Below are 18095 nucleotides of genomic sequence, written 5' to 3' on the forward strand. Positions count from 1 at the left end.
TATATATATATATATATATATATATATATATATATACATACACACACACACACATACATACATACTGGGGATTGAACCAGGGGTTCTTAACTACTGAGTCCCATCTCCATTCTTTTTTAATTAATTTTTTACTTTTGATAAGGTCTCCCTAAGTTGCTCAGAGCCTTGCTAAGTTGTTGGCTTTGAATTGTGATCCTCCTGCCTCAGCCTTCTGAGCTGCTGGGATTACCAGCATGTACCATGGCTTGGCTCTCCCAGATCCTTTCTGAAAGAGTTGCTAGGTGATTCAGGAAAGATGGGTTCTCTCACATATTAAAGAACAGAACTCAGCCTCTTGGACAAATGAGAGCTTTGATGTGGCAAAGCCAGCCATTGAATGGTAGCTTCTTATGTTATTGTAACCCCACATTTGTCTTTGTCCTTGTGAGATCTTTGAGTGGATCCCTTAGAGGCAGTGAAGACTAGAGCCCAAAGGGGAGAATGATTTGCATTTTGTTTGTCTTTAGCTTAAATGTGTTTATTGATGTAACTCCAAAATTGCAACAGGTCAGCAGCTGAGGGGGGCAGTGCTCTCTGGCTTGGTTGTAGTTTCTTTGGTGGGGCACTCCAGTGACACTTTGGGTTTGTCTCTTTCCTTGATGATTGAGATGAGATGTCCTGGCTTCCAGACTCTGGTTTCTGTCATGTGAGCAGCACAAACTTCCTAAATGGAGAACCGTGTTATATTGGCTTTAGGGATTTATACCCTAAACCTATGGTTTAAGTAGTGAGTCATGGGACACAACAGTTGCTGCCAGTTTTTTAGGGTGAATATCTGGAGATGCCCTTGTTTGCTCTTTACATGAGGGGTGGGGGCAGTGTTTCTGGCAGGAGTCTGTGGCTTGGGCTTGGAGAAAGACCTTAATTATGTGCTGATTGAGGCCTGGTCTGGCTGAGAGTGCTTGTGGAATGCTTTTAGGCTCCTTTCTCCCTGATCTAGGGAGGAAGTAGGGGAGGCAGGGACCTGTTCAGGCTTTGAATTAGTGCATGTGACTGCCCTAATGCCCAGCAGACAGAGGAGTAGTCAGTGTTTTCAGGGTGCTGGTGGCTTTTTGGGGTGTTTTCAGTTTGGTTTCTTGTATCAGAAAAGTTACTGGGTTGAGAAAACTGACTGCTGAGTGAGTTTCCAGGAGCCACTCCAAGAGGTGCCCTATGAGAACATCCTTTGGGGACCAAGCATATGGGAAGGGCTGTCCCTCCACTGGACACACTTGTTGGGAAACGCCCTTTCCACTTCCTGATGGAGAGGATGTTGAAACTTGTGGAGAAAATACAATTCCCTTTCAGACATTTCTCCTGCAACCTTTAGACTCTATCCCATGATATTTTTTTTTTTTTTTAAAGCTCTAAATAGTATTTGGCATCTGGTGGACTTGGGAAATGAAACCAGACATGTGGAATGTGAGAGGGGAGAGAGATGGCCAAGGAAAGAAGCAAAGCAATTTTTTTCTTTCACATTTTTCTTGATAAGAGAGTTTGGGTTAATATGGTTGTGTTGTTGCAACCCAAATTATATGTTGGGGCCCTCTGGAAAATTGCAAAATGTGAGGTTCACTGTAGCTCTGAAAGCAATAAGTATGGCAACTAAAATGGAGGGTCCCCAACCTTTCTCTTTTAAGTTGCTCTTATAGGAGACATTGTTTCCCCAGTCCCTCTTTTTTTTTTATGTCTGTGACATGGATTCCATTGTTTTAGAAATTCCAGAGATGGTGTATAGTACAAAACCAATGCCTATGTTTTAGGATTGAGAGTTTAACTAGAGAATTCAATGTGAAGTGCTGTCTATCTTGATTAAAATAATAGAGGTGGGGTAGAAGTATGCTCCCCCTTGTTCTATGCAAGTACATGCAAGTGCTCTCAATTTTAACCCAGCTGGTAGCCAGCAGGGACTCACTGTCCCTGGCTCCCTCCCTCCCTCTCCCTAGCATATCTAGGCTTCCGTTTCCCCTGTAGCAACGCTGGTCAGGAGAAACCTTGGTAACTTGGCTAGCAATCAGATCCCTCAGTGTGGGCAGCCATCTCATAAATGTGTGACAGAAGTCCCTGAAGAAACAATTAAAATGGTGTATCTATCAGTGCACATCTATTTTGTCATCTCCAACCTTCAAATTTTCCCCATGTGTTAGATGTTGATTGTATCTTGCTCTGTGGAAAACAAACTTTACTCTATCACATGTATTGTGACTCGGCATCACCAAAGAAAAGTGTTAGGAAGGGTTTTCTTGTGGACTGTAGACTGTTTTACCATGTTTTTATCATCTGAATCATCATCTACTTTCCCTAAAATTTGCCCTCATTTTTTGACTGTTGCTACATTGAGAGTCTTGTTTGTTTTGTTAAAGAGCAGTACAAATGACTCTGACTTTGAGCTAGGCCACAGATGGATTGAATTTCTTATTCTTTGCTAAGCAATGCACCTGCTCCAGAATCTTAAGTAGCTTTTTAATTGCTTCCTTGTGCACAACATAGCAATAGTCATCTGTAATGTTATAGATGGATTGCATTTTGGATGTCCCAGAGGTGACTTCTTCCTCTGCAATAGTGCCAGAAGCTGAGATTAGAGGAGTGTTCTGGTTGAGGGCCCAGCCGTCATGGTGGAATTAGTCCTTTCCTTCAGGCTGATCTGATTAAAAAGGGGCCAAGATGTAGAAACCTAGTCCCCAGGTTTCAGGAACTGCACATTCCCTCTTCTTCAGACTAGAGAAGGGCCAGCTCCCCTGTTCCCTCATCGATGAGTCCCCACTAGGCTGTGATCTCCAAGTTTTGGTTCTTCTGTGTTTCCATCTCCTAACGCTGTCTGGCATACTGAGAAGGCTCAGGAACAATAGCTGAGTAAGTGAATTCTTTCTTGAGCTAAGCATCCACTTAATGTAAGGAATTGGGAAAATATCTAAAAGATTATATCAGTGGGTCTATTTCCAATGGAGCTTACTTAGGAATGAATTGAGAAAGCAAACCCCACTCTTTCAGCCCAGAAACTCCTTGCTCTAGGGAGGCTACAGATACCCTGAGGATGAAATCCATCTGTGAAGCTACTGACAGCATCAAAAAACTTGACAAGTGGCAAAGGAGTATTTGATGATCCAACTGGCTTCAATTTTTTTGGTTGTTGTGAAAAACAGATCCAAAGACAACTGTGGAAAGAACACCCAGTCACACATGCCCGAAATTCAGAGGTGGGACCATCTGCTCACTTAGGCATTCATGCTTTTGCATACAGCAAACATTTATTGAGAATATACTGTGTGTCAGAAACTGAACAAAACTTAGTCCCTACTTTCAGGATCCCATAGAATAGAATATATTTGCTCAACTATGTATATGGTGCAAGAGGTGTGGCAAGAAATATGTGCCCATCCCTCAGAAACTTATGGCCCATAAAAGTAGCATTATTGGAATGGAGTCTTCAATGACGAGTGAAAGAAGGAAAACACCCTGGGCTGCTGGGTGAGCTCAGAGGTGCAGCTGGTGTAAAGGTCTGATGCTGGCAAATTGTGTGTGCATGGGGCCTGGGTTTGGGCAATGTTTAGGGTGTTTGAGGATGAGGGCTGGAAAATCAAGTATGCTAGGCCTGGCACTCCAGTGTGGCTCTTCCAGTGTGAGCCTTTGTCTTCTCCAGCCTCCCATTACTCACAACTTTTGTCTTCCCTCCCTGACTCAAATTTGCCAGTTCCTTACCTGCTCAATCCAATCCCTACACTCCTCCTGTCTGAAATCCTTTTCAGTACTTTACAGGGCTGATCCCACTTTATCCATCCAGTCTCAACTAAGCGTCACCTATCTGGTAGGCCGTACCTGATCACACTGTCTACCGTTGCTTAAACAATTAAGTGGACAAATATGAAGGAATAGACACTCATTGGTGATCTGCAAATCAAAGGCACATGAGCCTGTCAACTGCTTTTGTGATCAATGGCTTAAGAATGGTTTGTACGTGTTCAATGGTTGAAAGTAAATTTTAAAACATATCATTTAGTGACGTGAGAAAGTTATATGAAATTCAGTGTCCACAGTCAAGTTTTATTGGAACTTAAGTTTACAGATGTCTGCGACTGCTTTCATGGCAAAATGGCAGGGTTGAGTACTTGCAATTGCAGTCCTAATGGCCTACAAAGCCCAGAGTATTTACTGTCAGCCGCTTTGCAGAAAAGGTCTGCCAACCCCTAGACTAGGGAATCAAGGGAATGGGAGAGCAACTTGTAGTCATTGTGGTGGAAGGTGAGGGGAGGCTGAGCTCCTGGCCTTGAGGTTGGAGAGGTGGAGTCTGGATTCCAGCCTTACCGCTAGGCAGGTTCCCTACCTCTGCCAAGCTCCCAGCCCTCTCCCAACCAGTCAGGCTTTTTCCACATGAGCATCTCTACCTTCCCCAGCAAACCAAGTCTCCCCTGTGTTGGAATGAAGTGATGAGTGTGAATGGCCATGTGACTCACATGCACAGGGCAGTTGTTGGGATCACTCCTGATTGTGAAGTACTGGAGCAGGTAGGAGGGCTGGCTGTATGTGGCTGCTACCTCTGAAGGTTAAATGGGATGATCACTTTGCTTCCTGTTTTGGTGTGTATTTGAGAGATGAGGATCTGAACAATGGATTTCCAAATATGTACATAAAATGATTGCAAGTTGGGAATCTCAAAGACATGCCATCATCTGTAGTCTAGGATGGGTTTAATCAGGGATCTTTTATTTGTGGTTCCATGGAGAAGCCAGCATAAAAACTTGGCCTTTGGGCTTTACCAAGTCTTTTAAATACAAATTGCCTGTCAGTCAAAATTTGGGTCCTTATTAAAATGATTTCAGTTAGATTCTTGACCGTAATAGGCTCTATATCTTATTACCCACTTTAGAAACTAGCCAACACCTTCATGTTCTTTTCTTTATAGAACTGTTGGCATTTTCTTTCTAAGACTCAGAGAATGTTTTGGATTGATTTTTAGATAATTTCCCTGTCCCTCCTCAGTACAACCAGGATGTAATGTACTTTGAGTTTATGTGAAACAACTTGCAAAATGCAAAAGAAAAACTATTGCTGTTCTTTATTTATTTTCCAAATACTTTGGCTATACTCTTGTATGTGAGGCACTAAGAAACATAGACTGTGGGCACTTTTCCTTATGGAGCTGACTCTTCAAGAAGGGAAGAAAGACCCAGGTCTCAAATTGCTGTAACTGTTGGTTCTGCATCATGGGGGTCATAAAATACTAAGAGAGCCCAGACCATGTCTAGTTGGGTAGGTTAGCAAGTCTGTCTGGAAGAATGACTTAGAATGAAGTTGAAAGCTGAGCTTGGACTATAGCCTACTTGCACATGTTAGCCTACTTGATTTTCTTGCCTTCATCTCCCTGCATTGTGAACTCTTCCCCCCTACCCTGTCACACTCACACACTCAGTGATGCTGACCTTGTCCTGAGCAATCTCTCTTCAGTTAATTGACAATAAGACATGCAGGGCATTGGCCTAGCTTCTGAATGGTATGTGGTATCTGCCCTGAGGACTTATACCGGAGACAAACATTAGCAGTTATATTTTAATGAGGTAAGTCTCAACTCGCAGGACCCAGTGTACATCAGTGCTATTGCTGCCAACCTGTACTGGGTTAAAGAATTGAGAGCAAGCACTTAGAGAAATCTTTATAACAATTTAACATTGTTGAGGTATTTGTACTATATTTTATAAAAATATCCATTTATAACAGATTAAATGGGAAACAACTAGTCCTTTACCACAGTTTATAGTTTGAGAAACTGGTGTATAGATCACCATAACCTTTATATATATATATATTTTTTTTTTTTGGTGGTACTAAAGATCCCCAGGGCTTCATGCATGCTAGGCAAGCACTCTACCACTCAGCCACATTCCTGGCCAATGAAAACAATTTTTTGGGATATCTCATCTAATTTATAAATTGTGAAAGTAGTATGCCTTCATTGTGATAACTTGGAAAGAACACAGAGGTTTTTTTTTTTTTATTTTTTATAATAAGCAAAAAAAAAAAGTTAATGCACACAATCTGTCACAGAATTACTTGCTGCTCACGTTTTTCTCATTCTTCTTTCCTGGTTATATATGTGAATTTTTTTCTTATAAGAATGGTCTATTACATAACCTATTTTTAATTTTTTATGTGGTGATTTTTTTTACTAGTTAAATATTCTTTTATAAAGGGCCGGTTAGTGGTCTATCACCTAGTTGTATGATAATTTATTTATTTATGTACCTTTTCGTAGAGTTCTGTATTACTAGCACTTACTTTGTGATCTCATTTGCTATTTCAGATCATGCCTTAAAAGTTTTTTGTGTAGACATCTTTGATAGTCTACACAAAAAGAGAATATATTTTCACATGTAGAAATACTAGGTCAAAATGTGGACTATTTTAAGGCTTTGATAAATTGTCCTTCAGAAATGTTGAACCAGATTTCAGCTACTGCAGGCAGTGGATGTATCTCACTGCACCAAGTACTCTTGGGATTGGTTCTTTCAGGTGGGAAGATATTGAAAGACAAAGACAAGGACAGGAAAGAATGAGGGGAGCACTTGGGTAGAAGAAGAGAAGAGCACAGATGTTATGGGACATGGAAAATGAGAAAAGTATAGGATATTTTTAAGGAAAGAGAAAAGATGAAAAAGTTAAGCTAAAATCCAATTCACTGGGGCACAGAAAGCTAGTTTAGAACGGTACTGGGCATACCATTGGATCTTGAGTAGGAGAAGAGAGTCCAGGGCTCAGCTGTGAGAAGACAGGGCACACAGTGCAGTCTGTATCATACCTCTCAATCCTCATTCTCGCCATGCTCTGCCCACCTCTTGCCTTTTGTATGGTTCCCTCTGTCTAAGCGCCCTGCTTTCCATGTTCTGCCGAAACTCCACTCATCCATCAGGGACTATTTCCCAGTTCTTGCCTAGGTGCTTCCTGCTTGTTTACCTAGCACTCACAGGTAGGACATGTCCTGTTACCTTTGTTATAATGACTTGGTGTACTACTATCTCCATCAATAAGTGACTCATTACTCTTCAGTGCCTACCATCGTGTCTAGTAAATAGTATTCATACACACTTGCCGAAGGAATCCCAAGTACTTCCTATGTCCTGTATAACCTTGAACACATACGTGCACCCCAGGCCAAGAGATGTATGTTCCAACAGAGTGGGACGGTAGATGTCTCTGCTCAGTCTTTATTTCAGTGCCAGTTAGAGCATCACACAGGACTCCATGATGGAAGCCCTGCTCTTAGCCTTCTCATCCCAGAGAATTCCAGGTGCCAACTTTCAGAGTGAGCAGAAGGCCTGACTCTAGTAGTGTTTACAAGTCATAGTTGTTTATGAGAACTTTTAATTGTAATATTAATTATGAAATCAAGAAATTGGTGACAGGTTTTAGACTTGGGGTTTGGAAGATGCCATATGTCGATGGGTAGAGTTTTACTTTTAAAACTTAAGAACAAAAACTCTTCTCAACTACCCATTATTAAATGTTGACACACTTTAGTCTCTCTTCTGTGTATAGACTTTTATTTTTAAGTATGTAAATAATGTATGAATATATTATTCTTTAAAAGCTCAAAATCTTATAAGTAAAACTTAAGACTCCTTTGACTTTCATCTCATACCTCATAATCTTTAAAATTTTTTGAAGTAGAACCTTTTAAAAATGATATTATAAATTTAAGTCCAATATTCATTCATTAAATATATAAGTATCTATATCCTATGTGCTGGGGACAAGCAGTGAGCAATATATTAAAGGCCCTTACTTGCATGAAATAATCAAATAAGATAACTTCAAATAGTGGCCACTGCCACTCTTTATCATAACACAGGATAAAAGAATAATGAATAGGGTATGGAAAGATTACTACCACTTTGGGGTGGTGGGCAATGACCTCTTAGAGAAAATGATGAGGCTTAGTGATGAGAAGCATCAGCCATGATCAGATGTGAGCCCGGACATGCCAGTCACGGACACTGTTGGTGCAAAGACTGTGAGGCCATCATGGCCCATGTGGTTGAGGTGCAATGACTCAGGAAGAGTGCTGCATGGTAGGTAGAAAGGCAGGCAGGGGACAGATTGTGGTGGCCCTGGGGGCTTTTGCATACTCTTCTAATGGTAATTGATAGTCAGAGGAGATTTGTATAAAATAGTTGATACATAATATTTTAATACCCAAAGTAGATGAAAGCAGAGCTGCTGGCATTAAGCTTAAGTGAAAAGCCCGGATTGGCGTCTTCCAGATAGGAGGTGCTTGGAGTACCTTAGCCTGATAGTTTGGATACTTTATGCCTGGGACATTTCTAACAGGTAACTTGGTCTGAAGACAACACAGCCAGGGACTCTATCCCCATTTCTCCCTATCCCAGACACTGGGTGTCTTCCTTAATCTACCCTAAGCTTCTCCCTGTTGGCTTCCACCTTGGGGGTGCCACACCTCTGATCCTGTGTAGCAGGATCTGAAATCAATTCCAGGATAGATGTGGACCTCTGCTTCCCCCTTAGGTCTTTCCTTGCCTTCCAGGAAGTGCCCACAGTAGTGTTAGCCCTGTCTGTGAGGACACGCTCTGGTGGGTAGTGATTGTCAGCATGGTGACATTAACTGCATCTCTGGCAGGCAGTGCTCTGTGCTCTGAGGGGTGCTCAGCCTTCCTGGTAGCTTCTTCCCCAGCGAGGTAACTTGTCCACAACTCTGAGAAATGAGTGCAATCAAGACCCAGCCACAGCTGCTTTCTACTCAGGAGAGGCTATTGCTGACTGTGACTACTGTTGCTTGTGGGATGATTCCAGACTCATCAGCCCCACTGTTTAGTCTGTCTCTCTGCTGTTTCTCCAGGGAACTTCTGCCTTTGCTGTGCCAGCTTCCCTGCCAGAGGTGTTTTTCTCCTCCTCTGCTCTTTCTAGCCCTTAAAGAGACAATTCTCCTTCAACATTTTTTTTTATTAACCCTGTTTCTTTTTAAAAAATAAAAATCTATAAAAATTAAACACAAATAATGCTCATTATTGAAACTATAGCATGAAAAGAATGTCCCCTTTCTTGCCTTTTCCCAGTTCTGTCCCTCTCAGAGTTGGAATTTGCTGTGTACCTTTCCAAACTCTTTGTTATGCATTTACATGTAAATGTTAGTGTGGGTTTTTTAAAATTTGTTTTTATGAGATTGTTTTCAAAAATATTCTCTGGCATCATGCTGAGGACATTATTCTTCTTTGACTTGCTTTTTCATTTGATGGTATCACTTAGAAAGGCAATATTTGTAGTAGTAGCATAAAACAAACAAACAAAAACACTTTGTATTCATTTAAAACATTTTGGGGGTAAAAATTCAAAAGGCTGTAACGTGAAAGAAATTCTTTTCCAACTTTCTTCCATTTTTTTTTAAATTTGGGGGGTTACTGTTGTTAATACTTTGTTGTATAGATTTATTAATACAAACACTTTCTTTAAAACAGGTAATCCTATAGTATATAGTATGTGTACTATATGGGATCTAGAACATTTTTCCTTATCTACATATATGGATGCCTTGTTCTTTTCGGTGAATGAGTAGTGTTCTTTTGGGTGAATGTATTATTTAGCCATTTTCTTATTGGTGAACTCATTCCATCTTTTCTATTTGAAAAATTCTGACACTTTTGGCTCATATTCAGTCCCTTTGGTTTTGACATGAATTGAAATTATTCAACATGATCAGCATTTACTAAATGGCTCCTTTTTTCCTGGCACTGGGCAGGGCTTTAGGGCCACAAAGTACTTTAATGCACGATGCCTCCTGCCCGCTTTGGGTTACCGTGATTTAACAGGATCTTCACATGCTTGAAGAACGAGATTGTGACACATGTCAGACTGGCTTCCTCCATTATTCCTTAGCATATAGATGGTATTATTAATTCCACCTAGGGAAGGGAGAAATTGGAATTGGATTTTAAAGGATGAATGAGATCTCCTGGGGGGAAGGAAGAAAAAGTCATTTTTTACAGGGAGAATAATATGAACAAAATAGATTGCAGGAAAAGGAACGTGATGTACAAAAAATGGCCAGTGGCTCTGTGTGGTTAGAGCATGTTGTGGGTGGAGTGGGTGACGTTGTTTGTTTGCTCAGCAGTTGATCACAGCAAACACTTGGCAAGTGAATAGAAGGATATGGGCTCTCTGCCCAGTTAGACTCCCAGCCTTCTTGGGACCACCCTCTGTTTCCTGAAGGGTCCACACATTGCTGCCAGCACAGGGGGCTCTTGAATTGGTCTAACTTTTCAAAATGTTCTTTGTCTCTTGCAATCTTAACCATGTCATGTCCTCTCTTCACAGAGTTTAGTCATATCCAGAAAGAGCACAGAGTTTAGCCATGGCTCCCAGGAAGAGAAGTGGACGGGGGATTTCATTCATCTTTTGCTGTTTCCGAAATAATGACCACCCAGAAATCACATATCGACTGCGAAATGATAGCAATTTTGCCCTTCAGACCATGGAGCCAGCATTGCCCATGCCCCCTGTGGAGGAGCTGGACGTCATGTTCAGCGAACTTGTGGTGAGTCCTAGATTTCTATGGCATTGGAGGGAGCCAGGGAGGGAGAAGAGGAGGGGGTATGAATGGGTTCTTTTGGTTTGCCATGTACTTCCTTTTCCACTGAAATGGCCCTAGTCCTCTCTGTATGCCTGTACCTTCATAGTCAGCAATGAGCTGTGGAGAAGGAGGAGGTAGAGGGTGGCATTACTACATCCAAGTACTTGCTCTTCCTAATTCCTCCTCATCCCACCGAGTCTGTACTTGCGTATATAAATAATTCCTTCATGTACTTCACACCTTCTGGGATTCCCCGCTGCTCCTATACCCCCACTTCCAACGCGTAGTATTAATGTCTTGTTAAAAACTAGTTGTTCTTCCCAACTTGTCCTTGATCCTTTGTGAGAGACATTATTACTTAAGCACTGTATCATTATTTAGCCTAATGATAGGATTGGAATAATAACTGTTGTGGGAAACTTTTTATAGATGCTATCATAGTTGGAACACACTCTCCTCAAATGAGGTGATGTGTCAAGTGTGGGACCCATTTATGTAGAGATGAGAGTGGACTCTTCAGCTTCACTTTCAGGCATTGCAGAGGACACTATGGCATAGTTTAAGGGGGACTGATATGGGGATTAGGGAGACCCTGGCTCTAACTTATCTGCATAGATATAGAAAAATCATGTTATTTTTCTAAGCCCATTTTATGGAAAGTGGAGAAAATAGTACTCCCTCCTAGGTTTGATGTAATGTTTAAATGAGAACTATGCACAGTGGAGAGTAGCCCAGTGTCTGGCTCTGGAAAGTGCTTAGTAAAATGTTATAAGGGTACCATATCCTCTCCAGTCACTACTGATGTTTTGTAATGGAGTCAGTCCTAATCAGACTTAGATTGTTCAACAGTCCCAGATAGTGCTAGCATTTTGCATGACTCTTAGGTTAAGTAAGTGAGCTCTGTCCCTGCCTTCCGTAGGTGATATGGGAACTGATCATATGTCGCTCCAGCTCTTACAGACCAGAATTCACTTATAAAACAAAAGGAGAAGTCAATTTGAGAGAGTTTTTGAGTTCTGGTCTCCTGACCAGAGTAATGGGTCTATTTCCAACCAGAATTGGTTTAAATAAAGAAGAGATGACTCGTGACAGTATGTTTGTACTTTATGATGTTGAATATTTTCATTGTTTAAGGAATCTCTATCCATCGCAGAACTTTATTCTAGGTTATCAATGAGGAGGTCAAAATAGAAAGTTAGAATTTGCCCCCACAGCCCTGACAGTTTCAGTAGCAAGGGGACCAATGATGAAGAAGGTGTAGTGCCACCAAAGGAGTAAGCACGACACCTCCACACAGATTGTGTGCATGTCTGTTATGTAGGACAAGGTGATGAGGTGGAGGAGACTACGTGGAGGTGAGCTGTCAGCAGGAGTCAAAAACGAGACAAGTGCAGGGGATCCATGTTACTAGCTGTCTCCATCATCTTTAAGGAGTTCTGTGTTAGTAGCAAAACCTCTGTGGTTACAACAGCAAAGTCTCTTAGTAATGCTGTAAATTCTCCTTGTGCCAGCTGTGGTTCTGTTCCTTGCCATCTTCTATCCAAGAGGAATGACAGATATGTCAACCTAGACCTACTAGTGAGCTCCAAGTGTATGCTTGAAAGTAACATGTCTTTGTGCCCTCATTTCATTGCCAATAGAGCTCACATAGCCACACTTGACTACACAGGTATCTTCCTGCAGGGACTAACACCACAGGTCACATGGCCAAGCCTGAGGTCATTGGGGTGGGTGGAGAACACATAGTCCTCTCCCAGGGAGGGGCAGTGAATCACCTATCATGAAGGCAGTCAAGGAGGACATCAGAATGCATTTACAGGGTTTTTAAAATTTCTTACTCAAAGTACTTTAAAATTGAAAGTCAACCTAAGGAGATGGTGTGGCTCATAGCTGAAGACATCCTCAGAGGCACTGGAGCCAGTGGGTATCCCATGTCCATTTCAGTCACATTCAGTTGGCTCCCAAAATGAGACCAAAGCAGGAGCCCATGCGGTGGCAGATCCCTGTTACTTCTTTATAAAGGAGAAGAGTCCATTCTCTATTCCTTACTGATGTCTCTATTCTGTGTGAAAATTGCCTACAGCTGTTAGTTGTTAAAAACCCAATGCCAAACCAGAACTTTGAGCCAAACCATTGGAAAACAAATTATCTTGAGGTTTGTATCTGTCCTGGTGAGTGACGATGAATTTTTGTCTAGTCCTGACTTTAGGGACTTAGACCACAAATCCTTCCAACTGCCAGGGGGAGGCTTGGGGCAAGAGAGGTGAGCTCAAAACCACTGGACACTCCTGCTCTGGGTTCCACTGAGCATTTGAGGGACCAAGGCTGCCTCTTCCCACATACAGGAGAGGGAGTGGTGGCAAAGAGTGCCAGGGCTCTGGAGTCTGACGGCTCTTCTTGCTGCCAGCTCTTCAGCCTAGGGAGATTTCCTTCAAGGTGGGCTCTGTTTGAATCTAAGCTTGTTTCTTTGCCTATAATATGGGGGCAGTACTACCTCTGATAGGATTGGTGTGAAGATTAAAGAAGATAACTTCTTTAAAAAGGCTGGCACCTAACAGATACATTATTCCCTACATCCCAGTCCAGCAGGAGGGATGAGAGAGATGTTGTTGTTTGTTTTTCTGGGCACAACACTCTAGGCAAATGCCGCATGTTTTTCCTTTTCTTTAAAGCAAATCTTCTTGCTGTGAATGGGCCACTGTGGGACCTGGCTTGCAGGCTGCTTCACCTCTGCTTTTGTTGGAAAACCTCTCATCAGAGCCAGCTATTGTAAGCTGGTTTCCTATGCCTCCTCTGATGAGTCACTCATGACATTTGTAAAAAGTGATAGCAAATGGATTTCTTTCAGAAGTGCTTACTGCAACCTTATCATTTCATTAAAAGAGTAAGCCTGGTTAGGAAGTCGGCCATGTGAGAATCTTCTTAGAAAGGGAGCCAGTTCTTTAGCAGGCTCCCTGCCACAGCAGGGGAACCAGAATTCACAGTCACAAGATGCAGTGGTTTCTGGGGGTCCTAGTTCCACATCCTGCCTGTCTTTTAAATTAACAGCTTTATGGAGACACATGATTGATATACATGGAATCTACCTATTTAAACTGTGCAATTCAGGGGCTTTCAGTGTATTCACATAATTGTGTATTCATCCTCAAAATCAATTTTAAGACATTTTCATCATCCTAAAAAATAACCATCATGTCCATAAACCTTCACTCCCCATTGATCCCCAACCCCATCATCCCCTGGCAACTACCAATCTCTTTTCTGTCTCTGGTAATTTGGAGACAATTCATATGAATGGAATCATGCAATAAATGGTCCTTTGTGACTGTCTTCTTAGCATCATTTTTTCATGGTTCGTTCATTGTAGCATGTAGCAGTACCTCATTTCTTTTTATTACCAAATAGCATTCATTGTATGGACATACCACATTTTTAAATCCTTTAGGCATTGATGGACATTTGGGGTTTTGTCAGTCTTTGATTATTATGAATAATTCTGCTGCAAACATTCACGTAAACGTCTTTGCATGGAAATATGTTTTTAGTTTGTATGGTCATATTCCTAGGAGTGGAATTGCTGGTCCTTAGGAATTCTATGTTTAACTGTTGAGAACTGTCAGACTGTCCCAAAGTAGCTGTAGCATCTTACATTTACCCCAGCAACATGGACATTTAACCCACTAAGCTATATCTCCAACCCTTTTTCTTTTTTATTTTGAGGCAGAGTCTCACTAAGTTGCTTAAGGCCTCACTAAGTTGCTGAGGCTGGTCTTGAATTTGCCATCCTCCTGTCTCAGCCTCCTGAGCTGCTGGGATTACAGGCAGGCACCACTGTGCCCAGCAGCACTTGTTCTTATTTATTCCTTTTTAATTGATTAACCAGCTGCATTTCAAGCTGCTTAATAGCTCCTAAAGGACTAAGGACGTATAATGTAGGGATTACTTTTTTTGTGTGTGAGTTTTCAGATAGAAATAAAGTGTCCTGCTAAGAAATACTAAATTATTTGGAATATTTACAAATAAAACATTAAATTGAGTATCTGAATAATCTCTGCTGGCCATACATTTTATGCCTTTTGATTATTAATTCTTTTCTTTCTGTATTCTCTATCCTGCCTCCTCCTCCCCTCTCTACTTCTTCCTCTTTGCTTTGTGCCTTAGTCAAAATAAAGAACAATCTGAAGCTGATTCTTTAAAATAAGATTCACTATATTCTTTCCTTTACCAGAAGCACTGAAAGGTCTTAGGTTATCCCAGCCAACATATTTGAAGAGTCCTAGGCTTGACATTGTCCTCATTAAGTAACTTTTTGCATCTCAACATTAGCAGTAGCAGATTTCCTTTTGGGCGAACAGAGGAATATGTCATTTGTTGACTGACTGTTTTGATGTGGATGCATGGTAAGTGCCTGCCTATGCTAGATCCTGAGCAAACCAGACACAGTTCTTGATGACACTGTGGAGTTGAAGATAGTAGAGAAGACAGGCACCTATATATGCAGTCTCATCAACTGTGATCCAGTGCTATGAGCGGGTCTGCTCAAGCAGGACATTTTGTTAGGGAAGAGTCTTTATTCCCCTTTTTTCATGAGGAGAGAGTTTTACTGGAATAACACTCCAGGCCTCTCTTCCAGCTCCTACTTTTCTTTGTGGAACTCAGTTCCTCCGCCTTTCTGTTTTGCTACAAGTCCACCTGATTTCAGAAAACACAGTCTTTGACCCTTAATGTTATACATTCCACACTAACGATCCTCCTCAAAAAGTTCTGCAGTTGTCTGGCCATCCCTGCAACTAGTGGGTGAGTGTCTAATTCAGCGTTGAAATCTTCATTTTGTCTGTAGATGAAAGTTTTCGGGTTCTCCAATGCAGCTTTCATGAGTGAGAGGAAGGTATTTTGATTTCCATTTGCTTGATTCCTTAGCTTAGCTCTCTGGTAATTCCAGACGTGCTGAGGAAGGAAGGTGCTGTTTCCTGACACTCAGTCCTATCGCTTTCTGTCTAGTGTGAAGGTTCTTAGAAGGCCTCCTGGGGGAAGTGACATTGAATATGAAACATGAAAAGAGTTATTATCTCAGCAAGGAGGAGAGAAGAGAGTGTTACAGACAGTGAGAACAGGATGTATAAATGCTGGGAGGTGAGAGAGAAAGCATGGAAGACTCAAGGAACTGAATGAGGTTCACTTTAGATGGAGCCTCAAAATAGGAGGCAGGGAGGATTGGGAATCCAAGCCTGGAAAAGGCAGATTGGTCCTGGTTGGATTGTTTGTTGAAATATATATCTCGAATTCTTCCTTGAACCAGAGGAGAACACCTCTGCTTTCTTACAGGTTTTCCCAGTGAACTGGATAAAGCGTAGTAAAACAAAACATTTTGCTACTTGGCTACATTTATAAAAACAGCCATTGCTCTCCATAACCTCTGTGAGGTGTTGGTAATTTAACCATGGTATCAGGTTTCACTGAGTAGATTCTGAATATGTTTCCCTTTAAGTTCAGTTGTTGAGCCGTATTCTGACAACAACACACCTCCTCTGGCTATTTTAATTTTGAAATAGAAAGGAGAGGGAAATACTAGGAGCCCCCTACTGCTCTTTTCTGGAGTATATCCCCAGGGTTGAGGGTTTCCTGCAGAATCTCCAACAGCAGCAGAGGTGTTGGAGTTGGTATCCTCCTTAAGGTTTCTGCTTCTGTCACCCTCAGTTCTTTTGCCCTGTGAAATGGCCGCAAAGTCCAACTGCATTTCCTGTGTGAGATTCTAGAGGAGAAATTCAGATTTAAAACAAAGTCTGGTTATTATTTTTGAAGTGTATTATAGTAAATCTCACCTCTTATAGCTCACATGTTGTACATTTAGAATCTGTTTCATGGACTTTTTAAAGGAAAGCTTTCATTTATAATACAGCACTGTGAATTTATAGCTAGTTGAAAATGTATGCAGCAAGAGCCCATGCCTCTCTAATCCTGAAATGTTACCAATTCCATTTTTTACTGTTTTCTGGTTCATCTGTCTTCTTTCAAGTCCTATTTTTATTCTTCCATTTATTTGGCCAGCGGTTCAAATGATTTAAGATGATACCTAGTATTGTGCCTTCTAGGAAACGTAAAATATTTTAAAGAAATATGTTGAGAAATCCATTACTGGTCACAAAACCACCCTTTGTACTCCCGAGGGTTGTCAGAGTTAAAATCCAAACGAAAAGATAGTGATGTTGGATACAGTAGGGTAAGAAAATGTGTCTTCACTATAATTATATATAAATATAATTGGTATTGGCCAATTTCATTAAGTTCTGAGGACATTCTCAACATTAAGTAACAAGCACAGAATCTGGGAAACCAAGATAGTAAGAATGGGCGAGAATTTAGTTGATAGATCAGATTTAGATGAGTTCATAGTCACTGTGCCAAATACATTCACTTGGGAACTCACATCAGTAATCTCTTCATTTTTCAATATACTCTGAAGTCACATTGGTATGAAAGGAGCAACAGGAATCCAACTCAGACTTAAGAAATACCGATGTACAAATTTTGCCCCATCAGCCGTGGGAATCATTACCTCTTTTCTCAGACAGATGACATAATTTCTTTTCCATTACTAGAGATATTTTAAGCTTGCTTTCATAATAAAATTCTTTCATTGTCACCAGAATCAATGAAAAGTTTCATCATATTTTATTTCTTTATTTTTAAAACTTGCCTTTTACACTAAGACCATGACTAAGAATAGAGTTCCTCAGAGGCACTGTTCTGTTCCCTGTCTCCAAGAAAGACAAAAAAATTGGGTAGTAGGAACATTTAATTTTAAACTGATAGAAGAAAAAAAAATACTGGTAAGGAGACATAGTTTGAATTTATTGTTTCTTAATTAGAGTGTAAAATCTTGCTTGATAATTAAGCAGAGGAAACCAGACTGTAAAGACTTCAAAGACATATCTAGAATAGTTTCAGAGTACCCTGTTGTCTGGAAGCCAAAAATCAGACTCTAATGAAGGAATTGATATTAAAATGGGTCTGTTTCCATGAGGTTTGTTTTCATTTGACAAACCTCTAAATGTCAAAAGACAAAATTCTGTGTGGCTGATAGACACAACTAGTTGACAGAAGAAAAAGGTATTGAGTGGATCTTCCCTCGACACTACAGCCTATATGGATGAGCCAACTTGATGAATTCATAGAAAAATGCTTAGGACAGTGTGAAAATATGCAGTATATCACAAAGGGAAGTGGGAATATAGATATGGGCTTAAATGTGTTAAAATTCCTGTGTAGTAAATTGGAACTGCTGCCAAAATACAATCGATTTAAAGGTGTCAAAAAATGATCTTAAGGGCTGGGGATGTGGCTCAAGCGGTAGCACGCTCGCCTGGCATGCGTGCGGCCCGGGTTCGATCCTCAGCACCACATACAAACAAAGATGTTGTGTCCGCCGAAAACTAAAAAATAAAAATATTAAAAAAATTCTCTCTCTCTCTCTCTCTCTCTCTCTCTCTCTCTCTCTCTCTCT

General features: G+C 41.0%; 1 protein-coding gene across 2 annotated transcripts in view; it reads left to right on the forward strand.

Annotated features, from left to right (window-relative positions):
* Window positions 1-18095, forward strand: part of Daam1 (dishevelled associated activator of morphogenesis 1) — a 109600-nt gene that overhangs the window by 335 nt on the left and 91170 nt on the right. Inside the window, exon 2 of one of the 2 annotated variants that reach the window (XM_048793056.1) lies at window positions 10336-10555. In XM_048793056.1, coding sequence (XP_048649013.1) covers window positions 10373-10555 — 183 coding nt within the window. In that variant the 5' untranslated portion in view covers window positions 10336-10372. Of the gene's footprint in view, window positions 1-10127; window positions 10556-18095 lie in introns of those variants that run through there. The other variant, XM_015480943.2, reaches the window with a different exon arrangement.

The sequence above is a fragment of the Marmota marmota genome, unplaced genomic scaffold, assembly GCF_001458135.2.
Source record: "Marmota marmota marmota unplaced genomic scaffold, marMar, whole genome shotgun sequence".
NCBI lineage: Eukaryota > Metazoa > Chordata > Mammalia > Rodentia > Sciuridae > Marmota > Marmota marmota.